The 21,064-nt window shown below is 45.6% G+C and overlaps 1 protein-coding gene across 1 annotated transcript in view; it reads left to right on the top strand.

Annotated features, from left to right (window-relative positions):
• The window catches only part of LOC126260815 (uncharacterized), a 172,594-nt gene that overhangs the window by 107,625 nt on the left and 43,905 nt on the right, over positions 1-21,064 (top strand). Inside the window, exon 4 of the mRNA XM_049958188.1 lies at positions 10,972-11,099. Coding sequence (XP_049814145.1) covers positions 10,972-11,099 — 128 coding nt within the window. The remainder of the gene's footprint in view (positions 1-10,971; positions 11,100-21,064) is intronic.

The following is a 21,064-nucleotide window of genomic DNA, read 5'->3' as shown; positions in this document are numbered from 1 at the left end:
TAGCAGTTTTCCCTAGGCAAGACCCAGCGTAGAAATACAAATAATATTTACGAAACAAACCAATTATACATCGACATAAATGCATATATATATATATATATATATATATATATATATATATATATATATATATATACAAATAGAAAAACAATTACAATATACGAAGACACAGAAATGTTATATATTCAGGTAACAAAAATAAGGAAAACAAATTTATAGTACAATAAATGGAAGTAGGAGGATATGCATTTCCGGCGTTACAAGTTGAAGAGATTTATTTCACAGTATCGAGGATGAAAAATTGCTCGTAGCTCTTAAGCTATGCATTTTCGACCCTATGTTTACTGAGACTTTCTTGCTTTTTGTATCGTGTACTTGCAACTGTATGCGTTTAAGCCACTAATTACGATACTCCCTGTATTCTTCTCCTTCTAAACCATTCTACCGATTTCAACCAAACTTGGTACGCATATCACTTACTGTCTGAAGAGATTCGCTGTGGGGGTAAGAACCACACACATATGAAAAGGGTGCTGGTGGTGGTGGTGGTGAAAAAGCACTGCAGCGCATGACGAGCGAATATACATAATTTATTCAACCAATATTCGGACATGGGGGCACTTAGTGACTTACAACAAACGTTACACATAATTTCAAACATACACTACGTGATCAAAAGTATCTGGACACCCCACAACAACATACGTTTTTCATATTAGGTGCATTGTGCTGCCACCTACTGCCAGGTACTCGATATCAGCGACATCAGCAGCCTTTAGACACCGTGAGAGAGCAGAATGGGGCGCTCCGCGGAACTCACGGACTTCGTGTCACTTGTATCATACGTCTGTACGCGAGATTTCCACATTCCTAAACGTCCCTGAGTCCACTGTTTCCGAAGGATAGTAAAGTGGAAACGTGAAGAGACACGTACAGCACAAAAGCGTACAGGCCGACCTCGTCTATTGACTGACAGAGACCGCCGACAGTTGACGAGGGTCGTAATGTGTAATAGGCAGACGCCTATCCAGACCATCAAACAGCAATTCCAAACAGTCAGGATCCACTGCAAGTATTATGACAGTTACGCGGAAGGTGAGAAAACGTGGATTTCATGGTCGAGCAGCTGCTCATAAGCCACACATCACGCCGGTAAATGTCAAACGACGCCTCGCTTGGTGTAAGGAGCGTAAACATTGGACGACTGAACAGTGGAAAAACGTTGTGTGGAGTGACGAATCACGGTACACAATGTGGCGATCCGATGGCAGGGTATGGGTATGGCGCATGCCCGGTGAACGTCATCTGCCAGCGTGTGTAGTGCTAACAGCAAATATCGGAGGCGGTGGTGTTATGGTGTGGTCGTGTTTTTCATGGAGGGGGCTCGCATTCCTTGTTTTGCTCTCACAGCACAGTCCTACATTCATGTTTTAAAATGGTTCAAATGGCTCTGAGCACTATGGGACTCAACTTCTGAGGTCATCAGTCCCATAGAACTTAGAACTACTTAAACCTAACCTAAGGACATCACACACATCCATGCCCGAGGCAGGATTCGAACCTGTGACCGCAGCGGTCTCGCGGTTCCAGACTACAGCGCCTAGAACCGCACGGCCACTTCGGCCGGCATTCATGTTTTAAGCACTTTCTTACTTCCCACTATTGAAGAGCAATTCGGGGATGGCGATTTCATCTTTCAACACGATCGAGCACCTGTTAATAATGCACGGCCAGTGGCAGAGTGGTTACATTACATTAACATCCCTGCACAGAGTCCTGACCTGAAACCTATAGAACAACTTTGGGATGTTTTGGAACGCCAACTTCGTGCCATGCCTCACCGACCGACATCGATACCCCTCGTCAGTGCGGCACTCCGTGAAGAATGGGCTGCCATTCCCCGAGAAACCTTCCAGCACCTAACTGACCGTATACCTGCGATAGTGGTAGGTGTCATCAAGGCTAAAGGTGGGCCAACACCATATTGAATTCCATCATTACCGATGGAGGGCGCCACTAACTTGTAAGTCATTTTCGGCCAAATGTCATTTTAACCTAGGGACCAGGTGATAGTCACTGGGCGCCAAGACAGGAGTATAGGGTGGGTGGGTGATCATGTTCCACTGAATCTGTTGCAGGAGAGCAACGGTTTGCCGAGCGATGTGTGGGCGAGCGTTGTCATGGAGAATGTGTACGCCCTTGCTCAACATTCCTCTTCTCAGGTTCTGAATTGCCCGTTTGAGGTTTTTCAGAGTCTCACAGTACCTGTCAGCGTTAATTGTGGTCCCAGAGACTCAGCTCCGACGACGAGGTGAAAGAAGAGGTTCATAACTTTCTGAACAGCATAGCAGCGAGCTGGTATGACATGGGCAAACAAAAACTGCCACAGTGTCTACAAAAATGCATCGACAGTAATGGTGATTATGTCGAAAAATAGCTAATTGTTCAAGCTGTAAACCGATGTAAACCATTGTAGAAATAAACAAGTCTATGTACTTATAAAAAAACAGGAGACCTTACTTTTGGGTATTACCCTCGTTCTTGTAAGTAGAATGCCACGATTATGAAACAATATCTTAGCAAGAGTGTTGAAACAGAACAGTGCTGTAGGGATACATTGAATGAGGTCGCGCTATTTTAAACAGTTGGATATTCGGTAGAATACAGGCTGTAAAAAATTTCATGGCACTAAATACGCAATAAATTTGTAATACAATGTTCCCAAGACTATTCAAATGTCTTATGTGGGTCTACATTCTATCTTAATCACATTTTGTAAAGTAATTTAGTAATACGGTCAATAATTAAATATCATCCCTCCCTCCCTCTCTCTCTCTCTCCTATCTCTCTTAGCTCTCTTTCTCTCTCCCCCTCCTCTCTCTCTCTCTCTCTCTCTCTCCTATCTCTCTTAGCTCTCTTTCTCTCCCCCCCCCTCTCTCTCTCTCTCACAGCTCTCTCCCCCTCTCCCTCTCTCTCTCTCTCTCTCTCTCTCTCTCTCTCTCTCTCTCTCCTATCTCTCTTAACTCTCTTTCTCTCCCCCCCCTCCCTCTCTCTCTCCTATCTCTCTTAGCTCTCTTTCTCCCCTCTGTCTCTCTCTCTCTCTCTCCTATCTCTCCTAGCTCCCTTTCTCTCTCCCCCCCCCCTCTCTCTCTCTCTCTCTCCTATCTCTCTTAGCTCTCCCTCTCTCTCTCTCTCTCTCTCTCTCTCTCTCTCTCTCTCTCTCTCAGTGTACCACCTGAGGGAACCTAAAGTAAGCAGTTAAATACACTGATGAGCCAAAATGTTATGACCACAAGCTTAACAAAGTGTTTATTCACATTTGAAACGCAATACAACAGCGATTCCGTGTGGTATGAACTAGACAAGCACTCAGTAGTTTCCGGAGGTATATGGCGCCAGATATCTACGGACACACCGCCTTTAAATTACGGGCCTATAGTTTGAGCTCACGGAGCTGACAGCCGATAGCGTCCCAAGTGTATTCCACTGGATTCAAATCAGGCGAATTTGTTGGGCAATACATCAGTATGAATTCACTATCTTCCCTCCCAAACTACTATAGTAAGAGTCTGGCCTTGTAAGACGCACATTTATGCTGCCGGAAGATGCCATAGCCTTCAGGGAAGACGTGAATCATGAAAGAGACGCACCTGGTCCGTAATAATGCCCACGTAGTTCACAGTAGTCATGATGGCTTCGATTACTTTCACAGGTCCTACGGAAAACCACGTGAATGTACCCCATAGCGTAATACTGCCGCCACCGGCCTACGTCCTTGTCGCAGTGTACGTCTGGAGCAGCTGCTCACCTGAATGGTGGCGGATCCGGACACGACCATTGAGAGGAACCGACCAGGTGACACGCTTCCATACATCAAAAGTGCAATCTCGATGATCTGGTGCTAACTGCAATCGCCGGCCGGTGTGGCCGTGCGGTTCTAGGCGCTTCAGTCTGGAACCGCGTGACCGCTATGGTCGCAGGTTCGAATCCTGCCCCGGGCGTGGATGTGTGTGATGAGCTTAGTTAGGTTTAAGTAGTTCTAAGTTCTAGGGGACTGATGACCACAGATGTTAAGTCCCATAGTGCTCAGAGCCATTTGAACCATTTTTAACTGCAATCACAATTTGCAAAACACTGCAAGTGTTTCAAATGGTTACCCTGACCCAGAAAGGTAAGAGCCGGACACACCTTTTAAGACACAAGCTGAATTACTGTGCACAAACGGATTAACGAAATGGAAGAATTTATGGCCCTAGCTGTGCTGCGTATAGTGGTGAACTACATAATATTAAAATGAGAGTAATAGAAGGTGTTGGCAGACGTAAGTTTTAAACAAAGAGATTAATTTATTCCATTACAAACATGAAATGCATCTGACTATCTACCAGTCACAATTAATATCACAAAGCTTCCATGCATCGTTTACAGCAAGTGGGCTTGTTGGTTCTCAGAGTTACTTGAATGGCTTGAAATGTGCCCTTTAGACACAACTGACATTCCAAAAATAACGCACAAGCTCCTAACCAAATGAACACAGTGACTGATAGCCTGACCTCTGGACTGAGAAACGCATACTGGTGCTGCTAATAATACTCACCGTGAATTATCAGGATCAGGTATGCATAGTGTTGTCGTCATGACTGTCCCTCTAAGTATGGACGGAGGGACATGGTTCCACAGATACGAACCCTGGACATCGAACAAACTCCTACATCGGCCCATTTGACCATCTCTGGACGAACTCTACCATGCGCACCTCGTCGCTGTCCCCTAACGACCTCCGAAATTTTCTAGCCGAATCATACAGTCGGCATTCTCCTTCCCAGCGAACACGACTACCAATAGCTGTATAAGAACATTCAGCCCGCCAATGGCGTGAGTGCTTCTTCCGCGAAAATTAAACCGAGAAAAAGGAGTTGCCTTAAAACTCCAATGACTTTTCGATCATCCTCTTTTTCCAAAAATCTGCTCCCAATGATCCATCTTCATGTCGCAGGCGTCTTTATAATCACAACTTTTTGTGTCCAGAAAGAAAAAAAATCTTTTCTCGAGGCCAGACTCTTATTTTGTGGCATGCTGTGGATCTTTGGGAAACAGCTAGACTACTTTCTGCGGAAGTTAGTCTTCAGAATACAGCAGAGCACCTCCTGTTTCCTGCTGATTAAGGTTTCACCTCCCCCCTCTCCCCCCTCAGCACTGCTCCACTGGTAGGTTGGAGACGTAAACGTACAATAGCACTTGTCTCCCAAGGCTTGCCTGGCAACGTAACTTTCTTGGAGCCAACAAAAATGGTTCAAATGGCTCTGAGCATTATGGGACTTAACTTCTGAGGGCTATTTACAATTTGTACAGAAACCAGATGGAAGTTATAAGAGTCGAGGGGCACGAAAGGGAAGCAGTGGTTGGGAAGGGAGTGAGATAGGGTTGTAGCCTCACCCCGATGTTATTCAATCTGTATATTGAGCAAGCAGTATAAGAAAAAAAAAGAAACATTCGGAGTAGGTATTAAAATCCATGGAGAAGAAATAAAAACTTTGAGGTTCGCCGATGACATTGTAATTCTGTCAGAGACAGCAAAGGACGTGGAAGAGCAGTTGAACGGAATGGACACTGTCTTGAAAGGAGGATATAACATGAACATCAACAAAAGCAAAACAAGGATCATGGAATGTAGTCGAATTCAGTCGGGTGATGCTGAGGGAATTAGATTAGGAAATGAGACACTTAAAGTAGTAAAGGAGTTTTGCTATTTGGGGAGCAAAATAACTGATGATGGTCAAGTAGAGAGGATATAAAATGTGTACTGGCAATGGCAAGGAAAGCGTTTCTGAAGAAGAGAAATTTGTTAACATCGACTATAGATTTAAGTGTCAGGCAGTCGTTTCTGAAAGTATTTGTATGGAGTGTAGCCATGTATGGAAGTGAAACATGGACGATAAATAGTTTGGACAAGAAGAGAATAGAAGCTTTCGAAATGTGGTGCTACAGAAGAATGCTGAAGATTAGATGGGTAGATCACATAACTAATGAGGAGGTATTGAATAGAATTGGCGAGAAGAGGAGTTTGTGGCACAACTTGACAAGAAGAAGAGACCGTTTGGTAGGACATGTTCTGAGGCATCAAGGGATCACAAATTTAGTATTGTATGGCAGCATGGAGGGTAAAAATCGTAGAGGGAGACCAATAGATTAATACACTAAGCAGATTCAGCAGGATGTAGGTTGCAGTACGTACTGGGAGATGAAGAAGCTTGCACAGGATAGAGTAGCATGGAGAGCTGCATCAAACTAGTCTCAGGACTGAAGGCCACAACAACAACAACAACAACAACAACAACAACTTCTGAGGTCATCAGTCCCCTAGAACTTAGAACTATTTAAACCTAACTAACCTAAGGACATCACACACACCCGTTCCCGAGGCAGGATTCGAACCTGCGACCGTAGTGATGGAGCCAACACCTTAACGCTATCAGTCCTGTGCGCATGTCAGAGTACCTGCTTGGATGCTGGGGCCCACATTTTCATTACGTCGGCCACTGACTTGCCTTTCCCACCTTTCCCAGATGCAGCGTGCGCCCTGTTCCCAAACACTCTCAGAAAGGAAAGAAAAAGACGACCTGGACCATTTTAAATGTTTTTAAGATATGACGTCAGTTAGATGTCATTGCATACAGTCTCTACAGCCCAGTTTGCTTTTATAAGCCGTCATCATAATAGACTGCCTCCTCACTATCCTCTTAGTACAGTGTAATTTTCATATCTCATAAAAAGGGGCATGCCAGGTAGCATGCCACTTTTCAAATTAACGACGTCATTTAGTCAATGTGACCATGCGTTGAGGTCGTCTTCTGTGCAACCCAGTGCTCGGCTTTGTGCACTGAACATTGTGGTCTGAAATACTTGTGCCTGCACACGCACTTCACTCTGCTTTTGGTCTGCCACAGATCGTCGGCTATTCTGCTCTACAGAACAAGCAAGCCTCGGATCTCAACATTCTGTGCTGAGGCGTCGCCGTCAAACGCCTTGTCGCTCACGACACAGGAACACGCAAACAGCTAAACAGATTCGCTGTATTCGAGAAATTCGTTACCGGGCGCCTGTCCTTAAGACCAGGTCCTCATTCAAATGAGCAAAAACTAGGCAAAGGTTTGGATTTTTTAGACAATTTAAAAACGTACAAAGGATCATTTTGGGGATTAGGATTGATCATACTTTGAACTTTATTCTAGATTTTCAATACAAAAAAACAAAATGGCGCCCGTAAAAATGGGTCTGCGAGTTTAAAGTACACAGACTGAGTGCTATGTAGCCCCTCAGCAGTTATCTGAAATCAAAAATGGATAACATCAGTCGATTCTACATTAAATTTTTGGGCGCTTATACCCACAATGAAATAACCTTAGATTTAACGACATGTTACTAACTCTAACTTCGAATTCGATTCACTCTTTGTGGCTTCACAAAAAATAGTTAATATTAACAAATTTCATATATTACAGGCATAAGCTCCCAAGAATTTTTTTTTCTTTTCGGATGTCAAAGGTAGAAGTTAATAAACTGAATTGTGTTTATTTTATGCTGGACACAGTTTTGAAAAAACGTTTCTAGAGAAAAACGTCTTTAAAGTTTAGGGAAAATTTTTATATGTGCTATTAGTTGCATTGCTGCATTAGTTGTATCGTTGCATAAAAACTACATATTATTATATATTTTTGATGTCGCTGAACACAAATCTGAAGTCAGATTTTGAAAATTCAAAATGGGTAATCCAATATGGCGGACCATAAATTTTGTTTTGACCAGTTTTGACCAAAATTTCATTAAAAAAGTGTTTTCGTACTTGTCTGCAATTGCACGACCGTATATCAACGCTTCCTCTAACTCGAAATGCAATTCTGACAAAACCCGATCTGGCAGAAAGAGTGGTTCGGTGTGGGGGGTCGGAGGGGTGAAGTGGACTGCGGTAGTCATCGAGGGGTTGTGGACCACTGCGGCTGCGGCGTTTCTAGGCCCCCGGTTAACATACAATACAATACAATATACGAGGGCGGTTCAGAAAGTAACCTCCGATTGGTCACAGTGCGGGTTGTGGGGGGAGTAGCGACGCCATCTGTGCGTTCACGCACTCAACAGGTAAGTCGGCATCAAGCCGTGGTCGAGTGAACGTCGTACCTGCGCTAGTTTAGTTTTTGTGGCAGTTTGAAATGTGTGCTGCAATAGAAAACCCCGCCAAATGTGAAGTGCGTGCTGTCATAAGGTTTTTTACAGCCAAAGGATATTCTGCAGCAGCTATTAATCATGAGCTTTGTGCCGCGTACGGACCAAGAGTTATGGGTGAAGGAGTTGTCCGTGAATGGGTACGTTTATTTAAAAGTGGACGAGAAAACGTTCATGATGAAGAGAGGAGTGGTAGACCATCATTGGTGACTGACGAACTCGTTCAGACAGTTGATGCAAAAGTTCGTGAAAATCGACGTTTCTCAATGTCGGAGTTGTCTACTGGTTTTCCACAGATTTCTAAGACTCTCTTGTACGAGATAGTGACAGCAGGCTGGCTCCAGGCACAAGCGGGTGATTTTTATGCAGAAGGAATTTCAAAGCTTGTGAAGAGATACGATAAGTGCCTCAATCGCTATGGAGACTATGTAGAAAAATAGTGTATAGATGTAGTTGTAAGATGTATATATTAAAATATTTTTTATTTAACTTGGTGTATTTTTTTAAATCAACCGGAGGTTACTTTCTGAACGGCCCTCGTATATCGGCAAGCAAAAACCTTCTAAGTACACAACCCACAGATACAAACTCTTCCTCATAGATACTGGCAATGGGGAGGCAAGAGGGATAGTCGATACTACACCTGGGCCAGTGGCGCCAGATAGAGCAGTCTACTAACTCAATGGCGTCACGGCTCATATACGTCTTTCTTGCGTTCATAGCCCCAGATTTTCACCTACTGGCCAAAACTGTGACTAATTTTTTTCAGCGTTATTCGTTTCCGCATTAATGCTTTAGAATACCTATCAAGTTTCGCTGGCGTACGGTAATTAGAGCCCATGCTGGAGTAGCTGCAATCTAATTGTAACCACCTGGTATTTGCGACCTGTCGTCAAATGTCTAAAAAAAATGTTCAAATGTGTGTGAAATCTTATTCGACTTAACTGCTAAGGTGATCAGTCCCTAAGCTTACACACTACTTAACCTAAATTATCCTGAGGACAAACACACACACCCATGCCCGAGGGAGGACTCGAACCTCCGCCGGGACTAGCCGCAAAGTCTATGACTGCAGCGCCTAAGATCGCTCGGCTAATCCCGCGCGCCTCAAATGTCTCCTCCTGTACACAGTAAAGTCTGACAAACATCTACACTTATGCTCATAAATTAAAGATAACTGCAGAATGTAGTGCCACACAACGTGGCACTACACAAAACTGGCGCTAATAGCATAGGCACATAGGGAACACACACGACACAGATGCGTAAGTCCACGTTATTGGTGATAAGTTGAGAAAACCGTCCCGAAACACATGTGCTACAAAACGCCACTGTTTCTTGTTGTAGTCCGACATCAATATGGGATATGATCACTATGCACACGTACGCAGGCCGTACAACGGGTTGGCATACTCTGGATCAGGTGGTCGAGCAGCTGCTGGGGTAAAGCTTCCCATTCTTGCACCTGTGCCTGTCGGAGCTCCTGAAGTGTCGTAGGGGTTTGAAGACGCGCAGCGATACGTCGACCGAGAGCATCCCACACGTGCTCGATGTGGTTTAGATCTGGAGAACAGGCAGGCCACTCCATTCGTCTGATATCTTCTGTTCCAAGGTACTCCTCCACGATGGCAGCTCGGTGGGGCGGTGCGTTATCATCCATCAGGAGCAAGGTGGGACCCACTGCACCCCTGAAAAGGCGGACATACTGGTGCAAAATGACATCCCGATACACCTGACCCGTTACAGTTCCTCTGTCAAAGATGTGCAGGGGTGTACGTGCACCAATCATAATCCCACCCCACACCATCAAACCATGACCTCCATACAGGTCCCTTTCAAGGACATTAAGGGGTTGGTACCTGATTCCTGGTTCACGCCAGATGAAAACCCGGTGAGAATCACTGTTCAGACTATACCTGGACTCGTCCGTGAACATAACCTGGGACCACTGTTCCAATGACCATGTAATGTGTTCTTGGTATCATGATTTAGGGGCTCTCCTGTGACCAGGGGTCAATGGAATGCACCTTGCAGGTCTCCATGTGAATAAACCATGTCTGCTCAGTCGTCTGTAGACTGTGTGTTTGGAGACAACTGTTCCAGTGGCTGCGGTAAGGTCCCGAGCTAGGCTACCTGCAGTACTCCGTGACCGTCTGTGGGCACTGATGGTGAGATATCGGTCTTCTTGTGGTGTTGTACATTGTGGAAGTTCCGTACTGTAGCGCCTGGACACGTTTCCTGTCTGCTGGAATCATTGCCATAAGCTTGAGATCACACTTTGTGGCACACAGAGGGCCTGTACTACGACCTGCTATGTTTGGCCAGCCTCCAGTGGCCCTAGTATTCTACACCTCATAAAGTCATCAATATGTGTTCTTTGAGCCATTTTCAAGACACAGTCACCACTCGCACGTCTGAAAACGTCTGCACACTTACTCGCTGCACCGTACTCGGACATGCACCAACACACCTCTGCGTATGTGGACTGCTGCAGCTCCACCGTGCGACGACCGCAGGTCAAATGCACCGCATGGTCATACCCCGAGGTGATTATACCTGAAAACCGCCCACCAGAGCGTTGTTTCACCATGTATCAGCATTAGCCTTAATTTATGAGAATGAGTGTAAATTTAAATCAGATGAAAGTGATGTTTGCTATGTATCTATGGTCATACGTACTAGATTGCTGTGTAGCTGAGTCCTGGTACAGTTTGTGCAGCAGGTAGCCGAAGTGTGTGCTCCGTGTTGCAGAGGCTGTGCGGGTGGGGGAGCAGAGGCGCTCCTGGGTGCTGTGGAGCTGGGTGACCATCACCGGCTTCATCTGCCTCAGCGACTTGGGTATCTTCATCAACTTCAGCGTCGACTACTCCAACATAGTGGTAACTATTGCATTCTCCGTGTAACGCCCTATCACACAACCAGCTTCAGTTTTTTTATTCATATACACTTCGCTGGGTTATCTTGGTGTGACTCAGGTTGTAGGTTTGGAAATTGGGCACTGTGTCTGACATATGTTAATTATTTACCCTACAAAATAATGAATTAGGAATTAAATGACTGTTACGTTAAACAAGAACCACAATTAATTCGTTTATTCTGTTAAAGAAAATGTTTGACAGGAAATAATAATATTATTGTAGTAAAAACTTGGCACATCTGATAAAAACCGAGCGAGGTGGCGCAGTGGTTAGCACACTGGACTCGCATTCGGGAGGAAGACGGCTCAATCCCGCGTCCGGCCATCCTGATTTAGGTTTTCCGTGATTTCCCTAAATCACTCCAGGCAAATGCCGGGATGGTTCCTTTGAATGGGCACGGCCGACTTCTCCGTCCTTCCCTAATCCGATGAGACCGATGACCACGCTGTTTGGTCTCTTCCCCCAAACAACCCAACCCAACCATCTGATAAAAGGGTATGGAGTCAGTTTCTAGTAATTATGTAAGTTGTACCACAACTGTCGTGATGTTAGTAGAAAAGGCAGATAGTACTGAAGAAGGTGTTGCAATACGTCCCATCCACCCGTTTAATTACCGACACGAGAGTACCTGGAGCGTCAGTGGCAGTAGCCGGACGACTTCAGAAGATGTCTTCCGCAGATGGAGACGAAACGTCAGGTGGAAATTTTATACATCGACCACGGTCTCTCAGCCCGGAAGTTTCAACTGAAGACAACGCCGGCCGTGAAAGCCTACATTGTATAACCTTCTGACAATTGTTGCACTGTGTTTGCTTTCAGACGTTTCACGCCTCACACGCTAACGAGCATGTGTCCGATGGAGCACCAGACGTGATTCATTTGGAACGACCACCTGTCGTCACTCAGTGGACGCGCAGTTGCGGTATTTTCACGCAAATGCCAGGGTTCGTCCCCGATGAACAGCTGTCAGCACGGGTGCACGAACCAGGCACCTGCTGTGGAGGCCCATACGCAGCAACGTTCGCTGAACGGTCGTTGTGAATACACCGTCGGTAGCCCCCTGGTTCATCTGGCGGTCAGTTGCTCAATAGTTGCACGTCTGTTCGCCAGTAGGGATCTCAGCAGACGTGATTCACCCCTGTCATCTACGGCCTATGGTGCACCACGGATGCCTCAGCGCCGGTTTTGGATGGGCCATTTTGTCATGCACGATATACTTTAACCAACACGGCATGTCAACAGTTTGCAAACTTAGACGTTTCGGAAATGCTTCCACCCTTGGCCCGAAAGCCAATGACAATGCCGTTTTGGACATCAGTAAATCGTTCCGTTTCCGCATTATGGCAATGATTGCACTGTCGTCCGCGTCCCCCGACACGTTTTATGTACCCTCCACTGCTAAGTGATGCCAACTGCCGTCTGTGAGTGGTTACCGCACGTTGACGTGGAACAAATGCGGTGGTCACCTTAATGTAACTAGATCGTGCATGTCTACCCAACTGTTGACAAGAAACACAAAATTCTGGTTCCAGGTTAAAATTTTAGAAATAAGCATTATTTTTCCTCATTGTTTCTTGTATCAAACGAAGTATCGACGAGAGATCTGATACGTCCATTTCTGACTCTGAAAAACAGCTTCCTTCCAAATTTGAACTTGATAATCCCTCATGTTTCCTGGCAGCCTCTGCTTCCTACATCTTTACGTGCAGATGTTAGATTCCCGTCCGCAGCTCGTGGTCTTGCGGTAGCGTTCTCGCTTCCCGCGCCCAGGTTCCCGGGTTCGATTCCCGGCGCGGTCAGAGATTTTCTCTGCATCGTGATGACTGGGTGTTGTGTTATGTCCTTAGGTTAGTTAGGTTTAAGTAGTTCTAATTTCTAGGGGACCGATGACAGTAGATGTTAAGTCCCATAGTCGTCAGAGCCATTTGACCATTTTTTGAACTTTAGATTCCGAACCATATTTCAATGGCCTACATTACTAATTGCTCGGAATTTGGGGTTCAATACTGTGCTAAAATTCGGTAGTGTAAAAAGGCACTGTTGTTGTTGTTGTGGTCTTCAGTCCTGAGACTGGTTTGATGCAGCTCTCCATGCTACTCTATCCTGTGCAAGCTTCTTCATCTCCCAGTACGTACTGTAGCCTACATCCTTCTGAATGTGCTTAGTGTATTCATCTCTTGGTCTCCCTCTACGATTTTTACCCTCCACGCTGCCCTCCAATACTAAATTGGTGATCCCTTGATGCCTCATAATATGTCCTACCAACCGATCCCTTCTTCTAGTCAAGTTGTGCCACAAACTCCTCTTCTCCCCAATCCTATTCAACACCTCCTCATTAGTTATGTGATCTAAACCATCTAATCTTCAGCATTCTTCTGTAGCACCACATTTCGAAAGCTTCTATTCACTTCTTGTCCAAACTATTTATCGTCCATGTTTCACTTCCATACATGGCTACCCTCCATACAAATACTTTCAGAAACGACTTCCTGACACTTAAATCTATACTCGATGTTAACAAATTTCTCTTCTTGGAAACGCTTTCCTTGCCATTGCCAGTCTACATTTTATATCCTCTCTACTTCGACCATCATCAGTTATTTTGTTCCCCAAATAGCAAAACTCCTTTACTACTTTTAGTGTCTCACTTCCTAATCTAATTCCCTCAGCATCAACCGACTTAATTTGACAACATTCTATTATCCTCGTTTTGCTTTTGTTGATGTTCATCTTATATCCTCCCTTCAAGAAACTGTCCATTCCGTTCAACTGCTCTTCCAAGTCCTTTGCTGTCTCTGACAGAATTACAACGTCATCGGCGAACCTTAAAGTTTTTATTTCTTCTCCATGGATTTTAATACCTACTCCGAATTTTTCTTTTGTTTCCTTTACTGCTTGCTACATTTTATATCCTCTCTACTTCGACCATCATCAGAAGGCACTATGGTGGTCTAAATTAGCAACATGTTTAGGCATCCTTCTTCGTTGTAGTTCTGCTTCGCGTCATACACCAGCACTACCACCTACCTTCTACTTTGAGTCACCGACTTTCTGTAAGGAATCGCTGTAATCTGAAACGTTCCTTTTCCGTGCCTAGGAGCTCCATGGCGTTGCGCAAGATGATACTCGCGTCCACAGCCAAAATGGACGTACTCCATGTGCAGTACACGAGAGAAATTACATCAGGTACTGCTCCACGGATTTAACTGGAAACCTTATTGGTGGACCCGCATTTATTCCCAATTCTGCTAGACTAACAAACCAATCAAAATAAAACTGGCCAGTCTCTCTTTGACCCGCGAGACGGGGTTAAACTTCTAACTAGTCAAAAGTTAGTAATTAATGTCCTGTAGCACTCCAATTATTTTCACAAAGATTCCAAAATCCGATCACTGGACTCGAATATGTACAGCATTAACAGCTCATACACTGCATCCAGGTGACCACTAGCAGCTCTCATCGGTAATCACCACAGCAACAAAACAGGAAGTCAACAGGCAAAAAGTCGCTTAAAAACACAATATCAAAATTGCACTGAAACGAAAGAAATATTTTGGCATGAATTAACATTATGAATGTCAGTCACTTTTATTCAACACCACCTACAGTTAACTAATGGCTCCACACTCTTCTCTCAGGTATCTCTATTTGTCGAACAAGTCCTTAACACTAACCTGCAACACTTGCTCAGGAAAACATTAATGTGCCTAAACCACACCCTCTCCTGGGAGTGCAGTCCGGATTCTCTCACAAGGAACCCCTTGAATTCGAGATCACAAGTTCAATCGTTATAGTAAGGCTTATTTGAAAATATTTTGCTAACAGTTATGACAGGAAAAATATTAGGTGCTAATGACTCGCCATGTGCATCAGGAGGGCGACAGAAAATGTGTGCCTGGGAGGGGTCCACAGATCAACCTTCTACGAGATGTATGTATTACACTTCACAAAATGGACATCGTCGACATCCAAGAAATGTTCAAAACAAGCCAGCAACTTGCACCATGAACACTGAATGAAAAACGGCGCGCCACAGAGATAACAAAGGTTCACACCATTGCGATCGGAGGTGAAATCCTTGGGTGCTACAAACCGTGCACGACGTTCCGTTAGGTATCCACTCATAAAGAAATGAATATACCATCATATAGGTGTAACGGGGTGATGAGAACTAATGGAATGTGATGGTATGCAACTGAATGCGAAACGGCTGCGTGGAGTTTGTCGTGAAACTGACTACCGTTTAAGGGATAGATGCAGATAGTGCTATAATATGTTTTATAGACACGGAAAAAAACAAACGTTCGAGGCTGAATTTGTCCAGTGGTTACAGTTAGTATGAAATGTAACATCGCGCAATTTTCAGGAGGATACTTTGCTTTAAAGGAGTGTGACATTTATACCCAAACCAGGAATCAAGCAAAACCAAGTTATTTTGACCAGCTACTGGACAAAAGCAGTACTCACACCATAATTTCAGTTCTCTTACGCCCATTTCCCAGTCTTGCTTACTGTGACGTAAATACACTCCTGGAAATTGAAATAAGAACACCGTGAATTCATTGTCCCAGGAAGGGGAAACTTTATTGACACATTCCTGGGGTCAGATACATCACATGATCACACTGACAGAACCACAGGCACATAGACACAGGCAACAGAGCATGCACAATGTCGGCACTAGTACAGTGTATATCCACCTTTCGCAGCAATTCAGGCTGCTATTCTCCCATGGAGACGATCGTAGAGATGCTGGATGTAGTCCTGTGGAACGGCTTGCCATGCCATTTCCACCTGGCGCCTCAGTTGGACCAGCGTTCGTGCTGGACGTGCAGACCGCGTGAGACGACGCTTCATCCAGTCCCAAACATGCTCAATGGGGGACAGATCCGGAGATCTTGCTGGCCAGGGTAGTTGACTTACACCTTCTAGAGCACGTTGGGTGGCACGGGATACATGCGGACGTGCATTGTCCTGTTGGAACAGCAAGTTCCCTTGCCGGTCTAGGAATGGTAGAACGATGGGTTCGATGACGGTTTGGATGTACCGTGCACTATTCAGTGTCCCCTCGACGATCACCAGTGGTGTACGGCCAGTGTAGGAGATCGCTCCCCACACCATGATGCCGGGTGTTGGCCCTGTGTGCCTCGTCCTGATTGTGGCGCTCACCTGCACGGCGCCAAACACGCATACGACCATCATTGGCACCAAGGCAGAAGCGACTCTCATCGCTGAAGACGACACGTCTCCATTCGTCCCTCCATTCACGCCTGTCGCGACACCACTGGAGGCGGGCTGCACGATGTTGGGGCGTGAGCGGAAGACGGCCTAACGGTGTGCGGGACCGTAGCCCAGCTTCATGGAGACGGTTGCGAATGGTCCTCGCCGATACCCCAGGAGCAACAGTGTCCCTAATTTGCTGGGAAGTGGCGGTGCGGTCCCCTACGGCACTGCGTAGGATCCTACGGTCTTGGCGTGCATCCGTGCGTCGCTGCGGTCCGGTCCCAGGTCGACGGGCACGTGCACCTTCCGCCGACCACTGGCGACAACATCGATATACTGTGGAGACCTCACGCCCCACGTGTTGAGCAATTCGGCGGTACGTCCACCCGGCCTCCCGCATGCCCACTATACGCCCTCGCTCAAAGTCCGTCAACTGCACATACGGTTCACGTCCACGCTGTCGCGGCATGCTACCAGTGTTAAAGACTGCGATGGAGCTCCGTATGCCACGGCAAACTGGCTGACACTGACGGCGGCGGTGCACAAATGCTGCGCAGCTAGCGCCATTCGACGGCCAACACCGCGGTTCCTGGTGTGTCCGCTGTGCCGTGCGTGTGATCATTGCTTGTACAGCCCTCTCGCAATGTCCGGAGCAAGTATGGTGGGTCTGACACACCGGTGTCAATGTGTTCTTTTTTCCATTTCCAGGAGTGTATTTCCTGCTGCCCTCGCAAGGTCACGCACACAAGAAAGAATCGTAGGGGATAGAGCACCTCCAACTTCTCACAGAACAATAAATAGCTTTCCAGTCAATTTACCATCCAGATTAACAGTCAGAATAATTGTGTACGAATGCGTTAAGACACTGATGTTCTTGATGCACTTTTAATCTTCAGGGTTCCTTTCATACACATTTCCTCTTCAAATACCGATTGATCGAACTTCAAAACAAATTCCTTATTGAGCGACGGAATAAATGTTTATCTCATCTACTAATTTTCGGGCCAATTTCGCAGTTTGCTGTGTATGTTTAAGTTGAAGCTTCGTTCGAAATTTCGTTATTTTACGTCTTCCAGTCCTGTAGCAGTGTCTAAAGTTATGCACCCATCCATTGCTTCCCTTGAAATCACTGTAGCCTATGTCGCGCGCAATTTCATGTGCATAACGTAGTAGGTCACAATCATACAAAACCTGTAACTTGTATTGAGCATCCGTGAAACGCTCAAACACCAGTTTTTGTAACAAGTGCAACTTGTCCTCCCTTGAATATCCCTGGTTTTTCTTATGCACTACACCAGGGCTTAACAACTTGCCAGTTTTGAGCGCGAGTACTCGCGTCTGCTCAGGCACGTGCTCGCGAGCAGGAGTAGGGAGGGTGGGGAGGGAGGGGAAATGCGCGCGCACGTTTGAATAGGGCCGCAGCGCGCCTATTGAGTTCGCGCCGACTGTGTAACGTTTAAAGTACTACGATCAGCTCTTAACAGTCACTTCGCTGGTTAAGAATCATGTGAAGTCGCCGTTGTGTAACCCCAACCATGCTTTCGCAGTTCAACCCCCATTGGGAGGAATTGTATCTGTTTACAGAAAAAGATGGTCTTGCAAAATGTTTAGTATGTCACAAAACGCTGAATTCTTTTACGAAATTTAATTTGCAGCGACATTATATGTCGTACCACGCGTAAGACTACGGACGTGGAAAATGTGATTGACCAGATCGTGCAAAGGAAGTTATTAAACTTAAAAGGAAGCTATCCGAAGAAGATCTGGACGACGAAGAAAAATCAACTGAGGCAGCTCTCAGAGTGGGTTACAAAATTGCTTTGCTTTTAGCAAAATCCCTGCGCCCCTTAACTGATGGCGATTTAATAAAAGAATGTTTGGTAGTTGCAGCGGAGCATTTGTGTCCATCTCAAGTTGAACAATTTCGGATTGTGCCATTATCTAACATGACCATTATGCGTTTCATACAGGACATGGCAGACGACGTCCAGAGCCAGCTTGCAAATATCTGTAAAGATTTTATGGCGTATTCTCTAGCTCTGGACGAGAGTGTTGATATCACTGGAACAGCGCAGCTTGCCATATTTATTAGAGGTGCTAATAGAGATCTTCAGGTGAGGGAGGAGCTCCTCGATGTAGTAGCCATGAAGAACACTACAACCGGAGGTGATATTTTAAGTAGCGTTTAAGAAAGTGTTGAAAATATAGGATTTTCGTGGACTTCTTTAGTTTCAGTGTCTACAGATGGTAGAGGCATACACTAAGCTAGTAAAATTATGTGGCACGTCTACATTCTCCTTTATTTGTTTTATTTGTCACAGTAATAATTAGTGAGCAATATCCCTGCAGGTGGCCGCGGATTTACGTCGACTGGCGGCAGCTGTTGTGTACCCCACGTGACTCTCCCCACTCTCCACTCTGGTCCGGTAGTGGGGGTAGCGTGCTCGCACTGCTCCGTGCTCGCGCCTTGCTGCTCACAGCTTGCTCCGCGAGCACGTATGTTGTGAAGCCCTGCACTACACAGTCATACTGCTGCGGACTTACTCGAAATCTTTTTAATTTTTTTTATTGTTATGCTGGGGATGATCTTCCATGTACGTTGTTACGTTTAGTACCTGCTCCTACGAAAACGATTGTGCTCCACTGCGTTTCACTGAAGACGGGATTTGTGGCTCCTTGTCCGACAAGGATGACGAACTACCTGGCTGGCCAGCTGTTTCAATATCACTTTCGCTTGTTAATCACGTATTGTCATCACTGTACGCCTCATGTACACTAAAGCGCTAAACAAACTGGTATAGGCATGCGTATTCAAATACAGAGATATGTTAACAGACAGATACGGCGCTGCAGTCGGGAACGCCTATATAAGACAACAAGTGTCTGGCCCAGTTGTTAGATCGGTTACTGCTGCTACAATGGCAGGTTATCAAGATTTAAGAGAGTTTGAACGTGTTGTTATAGTCGGCGCACCAGCGATGAGACATAGTATCTCCGAGGTAGCGATAAAGTGAGGATTTTCCCGAACGACCATTTCACCAGTGTACTGCGAATATCAGGAACCTGGTAAAACATCAAATCTCCAACATCGCTGCGGCCGGAAAAAGATCCTGCAAGAACGGGACCAACGACGACTGAAGAGAACCGTTCAATATGACGCAAGTACAACCCTTCCGCAAGTTACTGCAGGTTTCAATGGTGGGCCATCAACAAGTGTCAGCGTGCGAACTATTCAACGGAACATCATCGATATGGGCTTTCGGAGCCGAAGTCCACTCGTGTACCCTTGTTGACTGCACAGCAGAAAGCTTTACGCCTCGCCTGGGCTCTTCAACACCTACACTCGACTGTTGATGACTGGAAACATGTTGCCTGGTCGGATGAGTCTCGTTTCAAATTCTGTCGAGTGGATAGACGTGTACGGTACGAAGACAAGCTCATGAATCCATGGACCCTGCATGTCAGCAGGGGACTGTTCAAGCCGGGGGATGCTCTGTAATGGTGTGGGGCGTGTGCAAACGGAGTGATTTGTGGCCCCTGATACGTCTCTGACAGGTGACACGTACGTAAGCATCCTGTCTGATCACCTTCATCTATTCATATCCATTGTGCATTCCGACTGACTTGGGCAATTCCAGGAGGACAATGCGACACCCCACACGTCCAGAATTGCTACAGAGTGGCTCCAGGAACACCCTTCTGAGTTTAAACACTTCCGATGACCACTAAACTACCCAGACATGAACAGCATTGAGCATATCTGGGATGTCTTGCAATGTGCTGTTCAGAAGAGATCTCCATCCCCTCGTACTCTTACGGATTTATGGACAGCCCTGCAGGATTCATGGTGTCAGTTCCCTCCAGCACTACTTCAGACGTTAGTCAAGTCCGCGCCACGTCGTGTTGCGGCACTTCTGCGCGCTCACATGTGCCCTACCCGACATTAGGCAGGTGCGCGAGTTTCTTTGGCCCTTCAGTGTACATTGTCCGCTCAGTTTAATGTATACGACATCACACTTTCCACCGACTCATCTTGAAAAAACGCTATTATTTGATTTGCCACTTCTTTCTCACTCTGTGAAATTCCTTTTGTTCCTTTCTGACGAAATGTGAGCTTCAGCAACTATTGTTGTGGATATAATGCAATGTTTCCTTTGTTTATCGTTTCTATTGCTCTGCTTTGTATCAACATCACTAGCACTGTAGCACTGTTTTAGTTACTCGTCGACTAAGCAGTTCAATTACGGTCTGTAGCCTCATGCTGTGCTCACCATTGGATACCGCCAGTCCCATTCCCTGCATTGTGGTTGCGTGGAAGACAATATATGGGGCATCGAATACCGTAAACATTATTGGCCTTTTGCGATCTTGCATTCAAGGGATTCCTTATCAGTCTTCCATATTATACTAAGTATGAAATACGAGTCTGATAATAAAAAAAGCAGTGACGACCCCCATAAGCCACGCAAAAAGTATTATTCTTATGCCCCAGAAAATAATTTGGGAACGCTATCTGACTCGTAAAGTTTAATAGAAATAGTCACACATATACACGCACTTTCATAATGCGGCTACTTAGGAAAACGGGCTTGCATAGTTAGTGACTGAATACTGTGAATAATTCCTTAAACAGTGATCCGAAACTGAACAAGTACCAGCCATCTGCCTGTAGCGTCCAGCTGTGCAGTGGAGGTGTCTTCTGT

The sequence above is a fragment of the Schistocerca nitens genome, chromosome 5 (assembly GCF_023898315.1).
Source record: "Schistocerca nitens isolate TAMUIC-IGC-003100 chromosome 5, iqSchNite1.1, whole genome shotgun sequence".
NCBI classification, from domain to species: Eukaryota; Metazoa; Arthropoda; class Insecta; order Orthoptera; family Acrididae; genus Schistocerca; species Schistocerca nitens.
This window is presented reverse-complemented; position numbering and strand designations above follow the sequence as displayed.